Below are 18,306 nucleotides of genomic sequence, written 5' to 3' on the forward strand. Positions count from 1 at the left end.
GTGCCTTTTTCTTTTAAAAGTATTTTTTTTTTTTTTTTTGTGGCTGAAGAAACCCTGATTGTTTTTACTTTTACTTCTGATTCTTGCTCATGTATTATATGTTGTCACATAATTTATAACTTTTTTGTGCTTAGGGTAGCCTCAGAATAATTAGCTTCTTACTATGGTTTTGATTTCCTTTTTGGTGTAGAGATTTCTTAACTTGCATTTAAAAGGCTTTTTGTTATATCTTTCTCCAGTATATCTAGGTGTTTTATAGTGGGAGTTTTACTCTGCCAAATTGTTGAAAGTAGGTGTCCTCTACATCCTGTTTTATAGACTATCATAATAGTCAGGGACCATTAAACAACAATCATCTGCTTAATGTCTTTCTTCCCTTCAAGACTGTAGTTCCATGGGGACAGGGGCTGTGTTTGTCTTACCCCCAAACTGTAGCTCCAGCTCCTAGCCTACTGCCTAGATTGTTGTAGGGATCAATATTATTGAAATCAATGAATGATACGGAGGCAGAGGTGGCTCTGGATGTCATGTCATGATGGGTTAGGAGCCCCTCTCCATCTTTTTACAACTTTTTACACACTTTCACCTTTCCTTGAATGCTACTCTTCCCTAAAATGATTTAATCCCTCTGTAATTGACATAATGTCTTACAGGTGACTTCATACTGTATTTCATTTAATTACCTTCTGTATAGATTATTCCATTTGAACTTAAAACCACTTTAAACCTAGGAAAGGATTAGGTGATTATCCTCTCTTTATAGATGAGGATACTGAAGGTCGGGGAGATATGTCTTACCTTTTGTAAGACAGTCATTAGTAAATCTCAAAGTTAAATCTAGGCCTTTTGACTTTAGTTCTATAAGACTCTGCCACAACTCTTTGCAATGCATACCAGAGGCTCTTACTGTGAAAATAAAGTCCTCTTTGTTTCTTTCCTGAACTACCTATTTCTTGCTCAAGAAATCAGCATCTAGGATAGAATGGGTGCTGACACTCAATTGGTGTCATTTCAGTTTCCATGGCTAGAATCTTAGGGCTCAAATGACTTGATTTTTCATTTGGACCATGTGTTTGTTTCTTTGGAGACAAACATTACAAACCACTTTCTGTCAAAGAATCCAGGTTGCTGGAGAACCCTGTTTGTGGCCTAGTTGGATGTGGAGGTGTCTGGTAAAGGGTGGCATGTTACAAGTCACACAATAGAAACACAAGGTTCATCAGTGTTGAACACTGGGAGGGGTGAGACGAGGCATGGAGAGGGAACACACGGGCTGTGACAGTCAGAGCAAGCTGAGGCCCCCGGGTCAATTTCCAACCTCCGGGCTGAAGATCGCAGGTGGCTGGAATCTCCCAGGCCCACAGGTATCCCAGAAGAGACCTCTTGACGGCTCCCGTGTGGCACTGGAGCCATGTGGCGGACACGGCAGCTTCCTTTCTGAGGCAGGGAGGGGAGAGGGAGTACCGAGGAAGCAAATCTTGGCTACTTACCTCAGGGCGGACCCCTTGGGCGTCGCAATGCCATAGCCTTTCGAATCCAAGTTACCTCCCACCTTCATGGTGTCGCAGGGTTTCCGCTGCTCAATGTACTCATTCATGGTGGACTCTAGAAGGTAGGCGTATTTGCCTTTGGATTTCCTTACTCGGATCATCCCCTCCTCTGTGGTCCGCACAAACACGGATGGCTCTGCTGACTTCATGTACGTCCACATCTTCTCAAACACGGCAATTTTAGACCTCTGGCCAGGGACAGAACAAAGCTGGAATGAAGCATGGGCTGCGCTTGGCATGGAGGTCGGCGCACACACACTAATGAAGAGCTGAATGTGGCTTGATCACACATTCATGAGCGAGATTAGCTCAGGAAGAAACAAATTATGAGTGATTGCAAAATAAGAGGCTCTAATTAGTACCAGTAGGCTCCGAAGTACAAATATCTTGCAAATACAGAATGAATAGGAGAACTCAGAATCTTTTAATTACTGCTAACTAGTTAGATTCCTCTTAAACATGGGAAGAGTTAAGAAACTGGGGCTCTGTCTGACTCTTAAAGACATCAAAGGACCTATCTATTGTTCAATAAGGTCATATTTACACAGTCCTGAAGAAGTGGAGAGCTGACTACAGCTGGAATCTGAGTTCATCATTAAAAGACAACAATAAAGAATTTTTAGATCATAGGTGCCAAGTTACATTCATCTCGTATTGCAAGACTGTTCTCAGAATGTAATTTGTTGTCCGATAAAGTTAATAACTTGGGACTTGATATGGTCTTCTGCTAACATTTCAAAAGCCTCTACACTCAGCCAAGCTGCTTTCCTCATCTCCTCCTGAACTCATTTTAGACCTTCCTTCCTTTGTGACTTCAATTCGTTTGTTCACTCCCCTGGAGACACTGATTCTCTCCAGCCACATTCCGCTCATTATCTCACAGGTCAGAACAAGTAGTGTGTATACTGAGACTATCTTGGCTCCAAGGACAATAGTTCTCAAATTCCAGTGGGCACCAGAATCCTGTATGGAGACTGTAAATATGCAGGACCCAGGCTCTAAACCTAGAGATTTTGATTCAGCAGGTGTGGGGTGAGGCCTAGAATAAATCTTTTTCAGAAGCTCCCCATGTGATTCATGTGTATGGCCTGTGTGCCCTTACTTTAGAAGGAATGTTGTGAGGATTGATACTCCTCTACGACACACAGTCCGGTCACTCACTGGATATCCAGGCTAGACTGTGAAGGATTGAGAGCCATGCACACTTGGGCACAGGTCTCAAGTTTGTGGGCACTGCCTGGGGATAGGGGATATCTTTCCTGCTGTGAGTCCTTCACAGAATCTAACCTTTCATCTAGCAGGCTCCTGGTCAGGGTCCATGATCCAGAATGACAAATCAGCATTGTCCTGTGTGATGTTATTCCCAAAAAGCGTCCCTTCACTGGCAGGTATTAAATAGATGTATGTTAGGGCTGCTGATGTCTGGCTTTTGAAAATGCTTTGTAAATGGACAAGTGTTAAACACATATGTTCATGTGTGTGTGTGTGTGTGTGCTTAGTTGTGTCAGACTCTTTGTGACCCCGTGGACTTTAGCCCATCAGGCTCCTCTGTCTGGAATTTCCCAGGCAAGAATATTGGAGTGGATTGCCCTTTCCTCCTCCAGGGCATCTTCCTGACCCAGGGGTTGAACCCATGTCTCTTGCATTGGTATGTGGATTCTTTACTGCTGAGCACCTGGAAAACCCTAAACACATAAAAGGGACTATATTTTAAAACTTTTTATTTTATATAATGGAGTATAGGCAGTTAAATTCTCCAAGCTATGCTTCAGCGATACGTGAACTGTGAACTTCCAGATGTTCAAGCTGGTTTTAGAAAAGGCAGAGGAACCAGAGATCAAATTGCCAACATCTGCTGGATCATGGAAAAAGCAAGAGAGTTCCAGAAAAACATCTATTTCTGCTTTATTGACTATGCCAAAGCCTTTGACTATGTGATCACAATAAACCGTGGAAAATCCTGAAAGAGATGGGAATACCAGACCACCTGACCTGCCTCTTGAGAATCCTGTATGCAGGTCAGGAAGCAACAGTTAGAACTGGACATGGAACAACAGACTGGTTCCAAATAGGAAAAGGAGTAAGTACATCAAGGCTGTATATTGTCACCCTGCTTATTTAACTTCTATGCAGAGTACATCATGAGAAATGCTGGGCTGGAGGAAGCCCAAGCTGGAATCAAGATTGCCGGCAGAAATATCAATAACCTCATATACGCAGATGATTCCACCCTTATGGCAGAAAGTGAAAAAGAACTAAAGAGCCTCTTGATGAAAGTGAAAGTGGAGAGTGAAAAAGTTGGCTTAAAGCTCAACATTCAGAAAACGAAGATCATGGCATCTGGTCCCATGACTTCATGGGAAATAGATGGGGAAACAGTGGAAACAGTGTCAGACTTTATTTTGGGGGGCTCCAAAATCACTGCAGATGGTGATTGAGGGGCATGAAATTAAAAGATGCTTACTCCTTGGAAGGAAAGTTATGACCAACGTAGATAGCATATTGAAAAGCAGAGACATTCCTTTGTCAGCAAAGGTCCATCTAGTCAAAGCTATGGTTTTTCCAGTGGTCATGTATGGATGTGAGAGTTGGACTGTAAAGAAAGCCGAGTGCCAAAGAATTGATTTTTTTTGAACTGTGGTATTGGAGAAGACTCTTGAGAGTCCCTTGGACTGTGAGGAGATCCAACCAGTCCATCCTAAAGGAGATCTGTCCTGGGTATTCACTGAAAGGACTGATGTTGAAGCTGAAACTCCAATACTTTGGCCACCTGATGCGAAGAGCTGACTCATTTGAAAAGACCCTGATGCTGGGAAAGATTGAGGGCAGGAGGAGAAAGGGACGACAGAGGATGAAATGGTTGGATGGCATCACTGATTCAATGGACATGAGTTTGGGTAAACTCCGGGAGTTGGTGATGGACAGGGAGGCCTGGCATGCTGCGGTTCATGGGGTCACAAAGAGTCGGACATGACTGAGCAACTGTACTGAACTGAACTGATAGGCAATTAACAATGATAGTATCAGGTGGACATGAAAGGGACTCAGCCATACAAAGGGGATATATTTTTTAAAGACAGTTACTACTAGAGTCAGGCAACGTATCTAATCTAGTGATTGATATATAGATTACAGATTTCTTTATACATGTAATATGTCATTATTCCTCATGCACAATATCAGGATTATTTTCTTGATATCAATAGGAGTTGGCAAAATACTGACATACATTTAGCTTGTTGTTTGAACCAGCTGATCTCTAAAGATATTTGGGCCCAGGAAAATTCTAGCTCTCAAGGAAAAATGAATGGAGATAGTGACTGGGAACGGCTAGTGAAGCATTTGGTGGAGGGAGTTGTAAGATAGTCTTTAATCAAGTAAAGTAGGTGATTTGTTTCATAAGTGGGCACCAGTATGAACACTGGCCTGAGGGTGAAGAGCCCTGGGTTCCAGGCTTCTATCTACTGCTAACTTTCCCCATTTGTTCCATGAGGAGTTTAGGCATGGTCACCGTTCAGTTCCTTGCTAACTTGAAATATTTGATTCTTTACATGAAGATTCATCATTCAAGCAACAGTGTCCTGGGGAGGGGGAAAAAGAAAGGAGAAAAGGGAGGGAGGATCTCAAATTAGGAAAAGAAATACCCCTGGCCAATCATGGGATCTGCAGTATATTCAATATTCTCTTTAGGGAAACTGAGAAATAGATAAAATCAGCTGTGCCCAGATTTTCAGATCATCTTCCAGGCCCAGAACCAACAAAACACACAGCAGGGCAATTTGCAAGATGCAGTTTGACCTGACAGGATGGTCACAGCAGGGAGCGGGGCTGCAGACAGCCTGAGCTGCAGACTGCTCTGGGCAACAGTATGCGGAAAATTAATATGTCCCCTCTGCCTCACCCCAGTGCCCCCGGCACCAAGGCTGCACTCACAGTCTCTAGGTTTGAACTATCAGGAAAATCTCATCTTCAGGAACATGAAGACAGCGTGGCAGGGAGGATGGGAAAGCAGGCTTGGGGTGTTTGTTCTTGGATCTCTCTATCATCTGCAGCTCCCACGGCCCTTCACACATCTAATTAACTGTCGATGGAGGACTGAGTGACTCTGGGTTGGGGCTGCCAAGGAGCTCTCGGCTGCCATGGGGACGACAAGCTAGATTTTTCAGAGATTTAAAAAAAAAAAAAACAAAACTGTTCCTAATCAGTTACTAACAAGACTGAAGGTGCCGGTGGGAGCAGGAAGGGTACTGTATATCATACACTCTGCAGTCCTCAAAGCACTTGATACAGACTAGGGTATGTGAGGGGGTCTAATTCAGTGGAAGAGCTTTGAAGTGTCCATGAATATAGAAATAGAGGGTGTTTGGGGGATCTGTATAAAGCTGAGAAATGTGTTCAGAGTCCCTGGCGTACACTCACTTAAGCAGTTGCCTGTAATCTGGCGCTCTATGAGAGGGATATTTTAATGACGGTATTGGTTCCCTCCTGTGGAAGTGCCCCTGGACAAGGGATGTCCCTACCCTGAAGAACTCCTTCGTAGATCCCGCTTCCAGGGTCCCGTAAGCGATTTCCGTCTGCTTTGCTAGGTCCTCGGCACTCTCGATGGGAGACACCATCCTCTCCACCGTCAGGAAGGCGGCCAGGTTGGCTGTGTAGGAGGAGATGATGATCAAGGTGAAGAACCACCAGACGCCGCCCACGATGCGGCCAGACAAGGACCTGCAGGCCAAAGGGAAGAGATATCAGAAGCACAGACGTCAATTATAGAAGGCTGTGTGACAGGTGGCGCTGTAAAAAACCCACCTGCTAATGCAGGAGACATAAGAGACGTGGGTTTAATCCCTGGGTTGGGAACATCCCCTGGAGGAGGGCATGGTAACCAACTCCATTATTCTTGCCTGGAGAATCCTTTGGACAGAGGAGCCTGGCGGGCTACAGTCCACAGGGTTGCAAAAATGTCAGACATGACTGAAGTGACTTAGCATGCACACACGTGGGTGGGGCCGAGGGCTAGCCCCAGCTCATTAGCAGAGCTGTCAAGCCCTATTGCACCCTTCTCTTCTGTCAGCAGAGTGTGAGAATCCAAATGTCAGAGCCTCCTGTGCATTTTCGTTCCTTATCATGGATGAGGACTTGTGGGGTTGCCATTCAGGGGTTAGACAGCTCTGCAGGCACATCTTCACACTCGCTGTCACCCATGCACACACATTGAGACACATGCCAACAAAGAGATATGCCAACACTTGCCCATGAAATCACCAACACGTATAAACATCCTGTTATGTGCAGTTACATATACGCCAGAAGTATGAACATGCATACATGAATGCAGTACATTTACACGCATGGTGCACGCATTTGATCATGTCCAGAGGTATTTTCAGGCTGCCTTCTAGCCAATGCCCTCCTGGCTGGCAAAGGCCACCAAAATGATGGATTAGAAGAAAGGGAAGGGAGACCATTTTAGAAAGAAAAGACACCACCAGCATTCTGTCCAGCCACTTCGGGGAATGTCACTTGTTGAGTGCAGGCACAGTTCTCTTACTATGGTGAAAGAGAACTTGACTGAAGTAAAAGACAAAGGATAGTCTAATCTGGATCAAAGTGGCAAATACGACAATCATACATGAGAAATTCATCCTTGAGATTATTGTCCTATTCTCCTCTCTTATTCAGAGAAGGCAATGGCAACCCACTCCAGTACTCTTGCCTGGAAAATCCCATGGACAAACGAGCCTGGTGGGCTGCAGTCCACGGGGTTGCTGAGGGTCGGACATGACTGAGTGACTTCACTTTCACTTTTCAGTTTCATGCATTGGAGAAGGAAATGGCAACCCACTCCAGTGTTCTTGCCTGGAGAATCCCAGGGATGGGGGAGCCTGGTGGGCTGCCGTCTATGGGGTTGCACAAAGTCTGACATGACTGAAGTGACTTAATGCTAATGCTCCTCTCTTGTTCCCAAAGCTGTGAAGAGAAACATGACCAGCCAAGAGTTCTACTGTGACTGTTTGGATTTAGCTAGGAGATTTCAAGTCCAGGGCTTCCCAAAGATATTACCAGTGATGTTGATGTTATATGGGCTGATTTTATGTGGTGGCCAGACATGGCATCAAGTCGGACTCAATCAGATGGTGACAAAGTTATTCCATTACTCCTTCCATCCTGCTTAGTTTGTTAAGGAAGTGTCATCCCGAAGCCGCTATACCCTTAATCCCTTTATAACATGTACTCTGACAGCCTCAAGCTCAGGGGTGACAATGCTTAACTAGAACCTCATGCTTAACAACGAGAGTAATCACTAGTCCAAACCACCGAGTTTTACTGATAAAGAAACTCAGGAGTCCCAAGTCACACTGACCCAGGAGCAGCACCCAGCTGGCTGGCTTGATTATTGAGACCTTGTCAACCCTGTCTGTATTATTCCCATGTTCCTGTCTGCTCCACTTTGTTTCGGTTCCTGGGAGATTCCTTTTCACTCTAGGCAGGCAGTGTTCACCCCAAGAAAACCAACAAATACTTATTGCTTGTTCTATGGATGGCACTGTCCTAGATGCTTCAGAGGAAGAGGGAAATAAAAGGAGACTTGTTCAAAGGAGTGAAAACATGAGAGTGCAATGAAGCCATGTCCTTTGAAGAACAGCTGCAGGAAGAGGGGAGGCTGTACAGGAAGAAGAGGCTTGGAGAGGTGTGTTCACTGAAGGACTGACATGAGGCTTGTGCCACGAGACCTGATCCAGGCGCATTTGGCAGAAGTTACAGGAAACAGATGCTGTCTGAATAGGAGGAAGATGTTTTTGATGGTGAGTATAGTGCAATGGTGGCTATTCTGGGGGTGAGAGAGAGTTTCCCCATTTCTGAAGATGTTCAAGTGATAAATCATTTATAGAGATGTACTTGGTGCCCACCCATGGTTCTCCAGGGTACTAAGTGCTAGGGACACAAAATAAACCAGATAGAGGAAGGGCCAAGCATCACATGGGAGCAGAGACCAACTGCTTCCTCTTACACACCTAGCTCTGACATTGTGTGATTTGAAATCATTAGGAGGTAGGCCAGGATGCATGGATTCTATTGGCCAGTTAAGCAACATGAGACACACAGAGGCAAATCATTTTCCTAATGCCTGAGGAGTCATACGCAGTTGTACTCCAGATCATACTAGTATTCTGATGACTGGTCCAGTGTTCTGTTCGCCTTCTCTGCTGTGTGTTAAGTCGCTTCAGTTGCGTCAGACTCTTTGCAACCCCATGGACTGTAGCCTGCCAAGCTCCTCTGTCCATGGGTTTCTCCAGGCAAGAAACTGGAGTGGGTTGCCATGTTCTCCTCCGAGGGATCTTCTTGACCCAGGGATTGAACCTGCATCTCTTATGTCTCCTGCATTGGGAGGCGGATTCTTTACCACTAGCGCTGTTATAGGTGTGCAGGGTTGTGAGAAGATGCTTCTTTTCCAATTCTGGATGATCACAAGGGCACTTAACTGGATTTCTTGTTTCCATTCAACTCCCCAGCCCCCATCTTCCCATTCCTCTGCCTAATCGGCTCTGCACAAGGCAGCCTGCATGATCTCTTGAAAAACATTGATTACATTCTGTTTCTTTGTTGCTTAAAACCCATCAAAGCTCTCTTCTTACACTTGGAATAAAATTCAACTCCTCAGTGGCCCTGTGTGGTCTGGCCCTTGGTTATCTCACCATTGCCGTTACAACATGGATTCTGTAACTCCAGTCACACAGAAATTTGTTTGATCCTTCATACTCAAAAGCCTCTCACCCTTAGTACATGCTGCTCTTTCCCATGATCAATGCATCAACCCTATTCATCCTTCAGACCTCAGCCTAGTCCTCACTCTTTCAGCATTCGAGCTTATGACTGTCAGATCCCTGCGCAACTCACATCACAGTTGATGTCTGACATCTGTTTGTGTGAGTGACTGTCAGTTGTACCCCCTCGAGCACGTTCTCTGTGAGAGTAAAGGAACTTAGAGCTCTTTTGTGCTGTGTGGAATCTCTAGCACCCAGTACACACTCAGCCTCAATAACAAGTGAATGGCACGGATGCCACCTCTTTTAGAACTGGATGGCTCCCTTCATGTTAGATTCTAGAGCTCAGGAATAACTTTCAGGGTCAGGATAATTCTAACCTGCTTATGTTTCACCATGTCGGCCCCAAACTGTGTGTTCAGGATGGCCACGTTATGTGAACTGAGAGACCCAGCTAAGGTCCCTGCATGTGGGGCTCATCTGGTGAAGCTCAAAGTCTTTCCAAGAAAGGTCCTGGTCTGTGGGTCCCTTTTCCCTGTTCTTTCATGACTATTTATCAGCTGGGTGTTGAGAGAAGCATACCCTATAGAGGATTCCCCACATCCCCCTACTTGATGAAGATAGCAAAGAAAAATTCCTCTGCTCCACAGCCAGGAGAGTAACTGTCATCATGAAATAGCTGAGGGCTCTTCAAAATGAGACATGATTCCAGTGCTTTGTTTATATTCAGGCTATAATATGGAACTTGAGTGTGAGTGAACCCCCTTTCAGCTCAGAGTTGGCACAGGCAAAGCTGAGCCTCCACGTGAGAAGTCTGTATGTTCCCAGCTCCATCCCAGAGGCAGGGAGCTGGAGTAATTTAATATTAGAAGTTAGGACTGGCAGTGAGAGTCTTTGCTGCTTCACTGACCAGCCCCGTATCCTTGGCAAGCTGCCTACCTGGCTGGGCCTAAGTCTCCTTCCTGTTTAGTGGGTGAGACTAACCCCTATCTCGTGGCGGAAAACCAAAACTTTCAGAACTAGAAAGATTCTTAGTCCATTTTTTTTTTCCTTTAATGGGATACAAGCTATTGCAATTCAAATGGTAGAGGGGAAAGTACTCTGAAAAGTGCTGTTGAAACAGGAGACATTATTTTGATGAGGATCATGTTTCCCCCAGGGAGTCACAGGGCAAAGAACCACTTTTCTTAGTAGGGATGGAACAACTGTAATCTGAACCCCTTGAAGTTCTGCCTAATCACCTGAATTTTATTAGTCTTGTAACTTGGCATAGCTCTTCACCTGAATTTTATTAGTCTTATAATATGGCATAGCTCTTCGCCAAACTTCTAGGTAATCGAGGAAACACTATGTTCCCCCAGCACTGGCCATGATTTATGTGGCTTGTTGGACTTCTATCTTACTTGAACTTGACTCATAGCCCTATGAAGTAGACAGGGAGGAATGAATGCCCCCATCTGAGAGACCAAAGAACCACAGGTCAGGGACGTAAAAGGACTTGTCCAGGGTCACGCAGTGAGGCAGAGCTGGGACTAGGACCCAGAACGTTGTATTTCCTGTCCACTCCAGCCACTGCAGAGTACTCCCTACTTTACCAACTTCTGATCTGTCTGTAGAAGGACATGGACTTCCTCACCCACAATGACTCTATGATGCTGGATCATGGCCAACACTCACCTCTTTTTTTTTTTTTTACTTTGGGACTATTTTGATTGATTGAAGTATAGATGATTTACAACATTGTGTTAATTTCTGCTATACAACAAGGTGATTCCATTATGCCCCTATTCATCCCTTTTGTTTATCATAGGATACTGAATATAGTTCTCTATACTATTCAGTAGGACCTTGTTTATCCATCCTATGTATAATAGTTTACATCTGCTAACCCCAATTTCCCACTCCATCCCTTCCCCATCCCCTTCCCTCTTGGCAGCCACATTCCTGTTCTCTATGTCCTTGAGTCTTTTTCTGTTTCATATAGATTCATTTGTGTCCAATTTTAGATATTACATATAAGTGATCTCATATGATATTTATCTTTCTCTGCCTGGGTTACTTCACTCATTATTGACAATCTCTAGGTCCATCCATGTTGCTGCAAATGGCATTATTTCCTTCTTTTTATGGCTGAGTAGTATTCCATTGCATATGTGTACCATCTTCTTTGTCTTTATGGATAAAGAAGATGGACATCGAGGTTGTTTCCCTGTGTTGGCTGTTGTGAATGGTCCTGCTATGAGCATAGGGGTGCATGAATCTTTTGGATTAAATTTTTGTCTGGATATATGCTCAGGAATGTTCACCTCCTGTAATGTTCCCCAGAACCTTTGGAATCCACACAAAGCAGTTTGGCCACCATCCTCTCCACAGAATTAGAAATCTGTTTGCACTTTTTGTTGTTGTTTTTGTTGAATAACAAGTCACTACGAGTTTAGTAACTCACTGATGATCTCCTAGTTCTTTAGGTCAGAAGTCTGAGTGAGGGTGTCTAGACTCTACTCAGTGTCTCGTCCGGCTGAAATCAACATATTGGCTGGGGCTGTGGTTCTCATTTGGAGGTTGGGGTCTTCTTTCATGCTTACTGGCTGTTTGCAGAATTCATCTCCTCGTGGTTGTGGGAATGAGGCCGTCATTTCCTTGCTGGCTATCCACCAGGAGCTGGTCTCAGCTCCTGGAAGCTGCCAGCATCCCTCATCATCTGCCCCCTCCACCTTCAAGCAAGTGAGAGTGTGGCAAATCCCTTAATTCTTCCAATTTTTCTGACTTCTAGCTCTGGAGAAAATGCTCTGCTTTTAAAGGGCTTATCAGATTGGGTGATGGCCGTCTGGATAGCCTTACAGTCAACTGGCTTGGGACTGTAATTACATTTGTCAAGTCTCTTCACAGGAGTACCTAGGTTTGGGTTTGGATCACCAAGAGATGGGAACTTTTTGAACTGCGTGTATCATACTGATTATTCACTCATTTTACAAGCATTGCTTATACGACAGGTACTGTTGGGCACAGGGGCCGGGGGAGATAAGAGGGAATACACCACAGTCTCTTCCTTCCAGGAAGAAAATGAGATGGTGGTGGGCAAACATAGGCTTTGGGGTCAGATAACCTTGATTCTCTGTGGAGTGTTGTGTTTGGAGCACAGAGTCGGGAGCATAGCGATCACTCAGTAAAGCCATCATCACTGTGTTGTATAAATATCATAAATAGTAATTATAGCTTTATCTTGATCATGTGACAAGTAAGAAAGCAATACTAAGGGAACGCAGAAGCGCTTGCTAAGCAGAGGTTGGGAAAAGTTACCAGTGGAGGAGAATCTTGTCCTGGGTTTTGAAGTATGAGTTGGCGACTGCCAAGGTGGGAGAAGGGAGGGGGCTAGAGATAAGAAGGAGCTGAGTGGGGTATCACCTTCTCTGTGAACTTCCCTGCCTTTGCCATCAGAGCACTGGGTAGCCCTTTCTGCATCTCTATTATACCACGATCATTCTGCGCTTAAAATTCTAACCATGCTGGGGTAAGGATTTAAGATGTCACTCTGATTATTTATGATATTTACTCTTTAACACTGATGATGATGGGTTGAACTAAAACAGAGCCCATAGATAGTGGGAGAAGCAGGCTGACTGGAGAGGTGAAGATGTATAAGGATTTGATGATGCATAGGGGCAGAGGCAGTGAGAGAGAGAAATGCTCAATTGGCAGTCCTTGCCCATCGGGTAAATGCATTCTGACATGGCCTGGGGAGCCAGATGCTGCCCGCTAGATGCTGGTCTCCTCTGGAAAATGACATTTTTTTCCTTTGGTCAATGAAACACTAAGCATGCCATTAAACACATAACTTGGTGCTAATGAAAGACAGTAAGGATCTGGCTAGACCATCTTTGGGTTCTGATAGTTAGCATTTCCTTCTTGGTCATGGATTTGGATTCACTGCAGGCCTTTAAATGTGTATTTCTAATCTCACAGCTTGGATTTGTCTTTCTAGATGAGGTAGTGGGCAATTTTTTTTTTTTTTCTGTAAAAGGCCAGGTAGTAAATATTTCAGGCTTTGAAGGCCTTATAGTCTCTGCTGTACTCCTCATCCGTGCTGGTGTAGTGTGAAAACAGCCACAGAAAATGGGTTCACACACGTGCACATGGCTGGATTCCGTTACAACTTGCATCACGAAAACAGCGGGCTGGATGAAGCCTGTGGCCTGTAGTTCAGTGACTTCTGCCCTCAGTCTTACTCTGAATCGCAGAGTTCTTTGATTGACGTGAATACACTATTTTGACATTTTTTTAAATCATCTATCCAGTTATTAGGCTTCCCAGGTGGCTCAGTGGTAAAGAATTTGCCTGCCACACGAGAGGCTTAGGTTTCGATCCCTGGGTCTGAAGTTCCCCTGGAGTAGGAAATGGCAACCTCCTGGCAGGCGCCGGAGCCTGGCAGGCTACAGTCCATGGAGTCACAAAGTGTTGAACCTGACTGAGTGACTGAGCATGCATGCAGTTATTAGTACCACTCACAAACACCTAGATAAAGTATTACAGTGATCCATTTGCCAGTTTTGTGCTATCCTCACAGAGAAAGGTGAAGGCGTTAAGAGAATAGGCTCAGGGGCCAGACAAGACAGGATGGTCCTGCCTTGTTAACTTATTGGTTGTATAATATTGGGTAAGTCATTAGATCTCTTTGTGCTTGTTTCTTCATAAAATGGAGTGCTAGTACTCATCTTAAAGGTTTTCTTAGTAATGAGAAAGAAAAAGTTACCAGTGAAGCCTGGAGCTCAGGGCCTGGAATGGAGAGTGTTTCAGGATGGAGGTGTGCAGATGGTGTTTCGAGCAATGTCCTGGTTGCAGATGGGGCAGCAGGTGCTGTGGCCAGGGGCCTTTAGGAAAGCAGATATATGGGGCCAGTGTAGGGAGTGGAATGGCGTTAAACAGGAATCAGCTTCTGATCTCATCAATCTCTCCCCTGCCCAGGACATCTGTCACAAGGAGTTAGATATGGACATTCTTCTTTATTTCAAAAGCTTTGTCTAAGAGGAAGGAGACAGAAGGGACACCTCCTGTGTGCCTTCATTCAGCTGAGCTCAAGAGGTCACTGAACTCAAGCTCTTTCCCTTGGTCATCTGCTTCAAATGGCTATTTTTAGAAAGTAATGGAAACAGGAACATGAAGGCAAGGACTTGGATGGCCCTCCTCTAAATTACTGAGAGATAAAGGTCCATGTTGACTAATTATTCAGCTGAGCTATGTTCAGAGAGAGGCTCACTTGGTATCGGGCCTTGAGGTTCCCAGACTGGGGTAAATAACTGGCCAACTACAACATTTCCACTGATGAGTCCCCTTCATCCAAGATGCTATGCCTGAGTGGCAAAGCATCCCATTTTCACCAGCTGCAAATCACTCAGCACTTCCCTGGTAGAGGGGAAGTGAGTCATGTTAATTGCCCAGCTGCTGGTCACTGTGTTCCAGCCCCGGAGGAGGGGGCAGGTCGGGGCTCGTGTGCTGAGTCCCAGGGTGGGAAACGGGGGGTTGGACAGCAAGCTCCAACAAGAGCCTGGTGCTCTTCCAGTAGAATTTGCTGAGCCGTGTTTCGAAGAGGGACGGTCTTATGTTCCTGTTATTTTCCATTGAGATAAGCTTCAGGAGTGCAGTGTGGCCATAGTTCACAAAAGAAAGCATGTAGATCAATTTGTTCATTTTTAAATATTTACTGATTGTTTGGTTCACTCTCTAAGTTTCAGTCTCTATAACTGAAAATGGAGATCCTGAATTTCATCTCATGAATTGTGAGAATTTGATGAGCAAGTCAGGTTTTGCATCTAGCACAGATTCAGCAGGACTCAATATGTTCACTTGATGCATTGATGATGACGACATGGTGATGGAGGTGGTGGTGGTGATTATAGGATGGTGATGGAGGTGGTGGTGATGATGACGACATGGTGATGGAGGTGGTGGTGATGATACGATGGTGATGGAGGTGGTGGTGGTGATACGATGGTGATGGAGGTGGTGGTGGTGATACGATGGTGATGGAGGTGGTGGTGGTGGTGATACAATGGTGATGGAGGTGGTGGTGGTGATGACGACATGGTGATGGAGGTGGTGGTGGTGATGATGACGACATGGTGATGGAGGTGGTGGTGATGATACGATGGTGATGGAGGTGGTGGTGATGATGACGACATGGTGATGGAGGTGGTGGTGGTGATGATGACGACATGGTGATGGAGGTGGTGGTGGTGATACGATGGTGATGGAGGTGGTGGTGGTGATGATACAATGGTGATGGAGGTGGTGGTGGTGATGACGACAACATGGTGATGGAGGTGGTGGTGGTGGTGATACGATGGTGATGGAGGTGGTGGTGGTGATGATACGATGGTGATGGAGGTGGTGGTGGTGATACGATGGTGATGGAGGTGGTGGTGGTGGTGATACGATGGTGATGGAGGTGGTGGTGATGATGACGACATGGTGATGGAGGTGGTGGTGGTGATACGATGGTGATGGAGGTGGTAGTGGTGATGATGACGACATGGTGATGGAGGTGGTGGTGGTGGTGATACGATGGTGATGGAGGTGGTGGTGGTGATGACGACAACATGGTGATGGAGGTGGTGGTGGTGGTGATACGATGGTGATGGAGGTGGTGGTGATGATGACGACATGGTGATGGAGGTGGTGGTGGTGATGATGACGACATGGTGATGGAGGTGGTGGTGGTGATGATGATGACATGGTGATGGAGGTGGTGGTGGTGATGATACGATGGTGATGGAGGTGGTGGTGGTGATGATGACGACATGGTGATGGAGGTGGTGGTGATGATACGATGGTGATGGAGGTGGTGGTGGTGATGATACGATGGTGGTGGAGGTGGTGGTGGTGATGATACGATGGTGATGGAGGTGGTGGTGGTGATGATACGATGGTGATGGAGGTGGTGGTGGTGATGATGATGACATGGTGATGGAGGTGGTGGTGGTGATGATACGATGGTGATGGAGGTGGTGGTGATGATGATGACATGGTGATGGAGGTGGTGCTGGTGGTGATATGATGGTGATGGAGGTGGTGGTGGTGGTGATACGATGGTGATGGAGGTGGTGGTGGTGGTGATACGATGGTGATGGAGGTGGTGGTGATGATACGATGGTGATGGAGGTGGTGGTGGTGGTGATGATACTATGATGATGGTGGTGGTGCTGGTGGTGATTTCTTCTGGAAACATTCTGTTTGGCTTCTAGGCCCCATGCTCTCCTTAGTCTCCGTGTACTTTGCAGGTTGGTCCTGCTTAGTCCCTTTGCTGGCTCTTCCTTTCTTGCTTAATCTTAAATTCCTGTTGTGTCCAGAGCTCAGGCTTCAGCCCTCTTCCCATCCCTGTCTACCATCTTACCACAGATGATCTCCTCCAAGCCCATAACTTTCATATGTGGATGCTAACAGCTCCTAAGTATCAATCTCCTGTCCTTCTGAACATGAAGTACTTATTCTTCTCCGTCTTCCTAATCTCAGGAAATGACACCATTGTGCCCCCTACTATTTAAACCGAACACCAGGTGGACAGTTCTGACTTGTCTCTTTCTCTCGCCTTCAGTCCATCAAATCCAGTCACCCTCCACAGTCCCTGATAACATTCAAGATACTATTGAATATATACTCGCACCACATTTCCTTGCTTCTTCTCTTGTTCTTGAACAACCTACATCCACACAATAGCCAGAAGGACCTTTTAAAGCTGTGAATAGGATCATGTTGTTCCCCACCCCACTTAAAATCTGTCACACTTAGAAAATAAAATCCAAATGCCTGGATCAGGTCAACTTCATCTGGCCCTCCTCTAGTCTCATCTGGTGCCGTCTTTCCTGCCATGGCTCTGCCGCAGCCTCATTGGCTTTGTTCCAGTTCCTAGAACACACCAAAGTCTTTCCCACATTAAGACATATGCTGTTGTTCCCCCACCTGGAACTCACTTCCCTGAAATTGTCCCAGTGCCTGGGTTTCTGCTCAGACAACAGCTCCTCACATACGCCCCTCCAAGTACTCTCTCTGCCATCCAGCTCTCTCTTCTTACTTTGTTTTCTTTTCTTCATAGCATTTATTAAAGTCTAATGTGTTCTTTAAATAACCATGTATTTATTGATTTGTTTATTCATTATTATCTGTCTCCTGCCACTAAAATGGAAGTTCAGCGAGGGCAGGGGGCTTTGTCATTCACTGCTGTATCCCTGGAACCCTGCAGGGTGCCTAGCACATAGGTGCTCATTGAATACATGCTGAATAAATGAAGGGTGGCACAATGTTTACTGAGCACTGACTACATACCAAGCCTGATGAGGAATACTTCAGAAGTTTCTTCTTAAGAAAATCAATTTAATGGAATGAATGACACAAACGAAGCAGTTGTGACACCTGGCCTGGGGAGAACAGCATGGGGTGGGGAACAACACGATCCTACTTTCACTGATTAAGTGCTGTGAAAGTACAGAGGTGCGCAGAGCCATGCCCAGCTGGGAAAATCTGAAGAGGTGGCCAGAAAGGGGAGCCGTTTACTGGGGATACACAGGGCAGGCAGGCTTTGGGTGTTCTGAAACAGAAAGAAAGGTATTTTTCTGGAGCAGGAACAGCTTGCACCATGGCGGGGACATGGGACAAGAACATGCCCAAAGCATGTTAATCACCCAGCAGCAGCAGCCACTGCTCTGAGCACCTACTGTGAGCTGGTTAGTGTATAGAATACTTGACATTCATTCTTCTGATGCCCATCACTCTCTTCAGGCCGCACAAGCATATCCCACCCCCTTTTTGATAAATGAGGAAACTGAGGGTCAGAGAGATGAAATTATTAAGCCCACAAAGCAAGTGATGGAGCTTATGTGTGAACCTGGGTCCACTGAATTCCAATAGTATGAGCTCACTGTGCTGAAAGTGGGTCCAGCTTGAACCAGGGCTGCCACCTCTCTCAAGGTTGCCCTTCTCAGGTCCCCAGTACCCCTTATCCATAG

The 18,306-nt window shown here is 45.6% G+C and overlaps 1 protein-coding gene across 4 annotated transcripts in view; it reads right to left on the minus strand.

Moving 5' to 3' along the window:
• The window catches only part of GRIA1 (glutamate ionotropic receptor AMPA type subunit 1), a 355,242-nt gene that overhangs the window by 41,013 nt on the left and 295,923 nt on the right, over positions 1-18,306 (minus strand). For all 4 annotated transcript variants that reach the window (XM_005683203.2, XM_005683204.2, XM_013965710.2 and 1 more), the window contains exons 12-13: positions 6,071-6,269; positions 1,491-1,738 (exon numbers count right to left, since the gene is read on the minus strand). In XM_005683203.2, coding sequence (XP_005683260.1) covers positions 1,491-1,738; positions 6,071-6,269 — 447 coding nt within the window. The remainder of the gene's footprint in view (positions 1-1,490; positions 1,739-6,070; positions 6,270-18,306) is intronic.

This window comes from Capra hircus, chromosome 7 (assembly GCF_001704415.2).
Source record: "Capra hircus breed San Clemente chromosome 7, ASM170441v1, whole genome shotgun sequence".
Classification (NCBI taxonomy): domain Eukaryota; kingdom Metazoa; phylum Chordata; class Mammalia; order Artiodactyla; family Bovidae; genus Capra; species Capra hircus.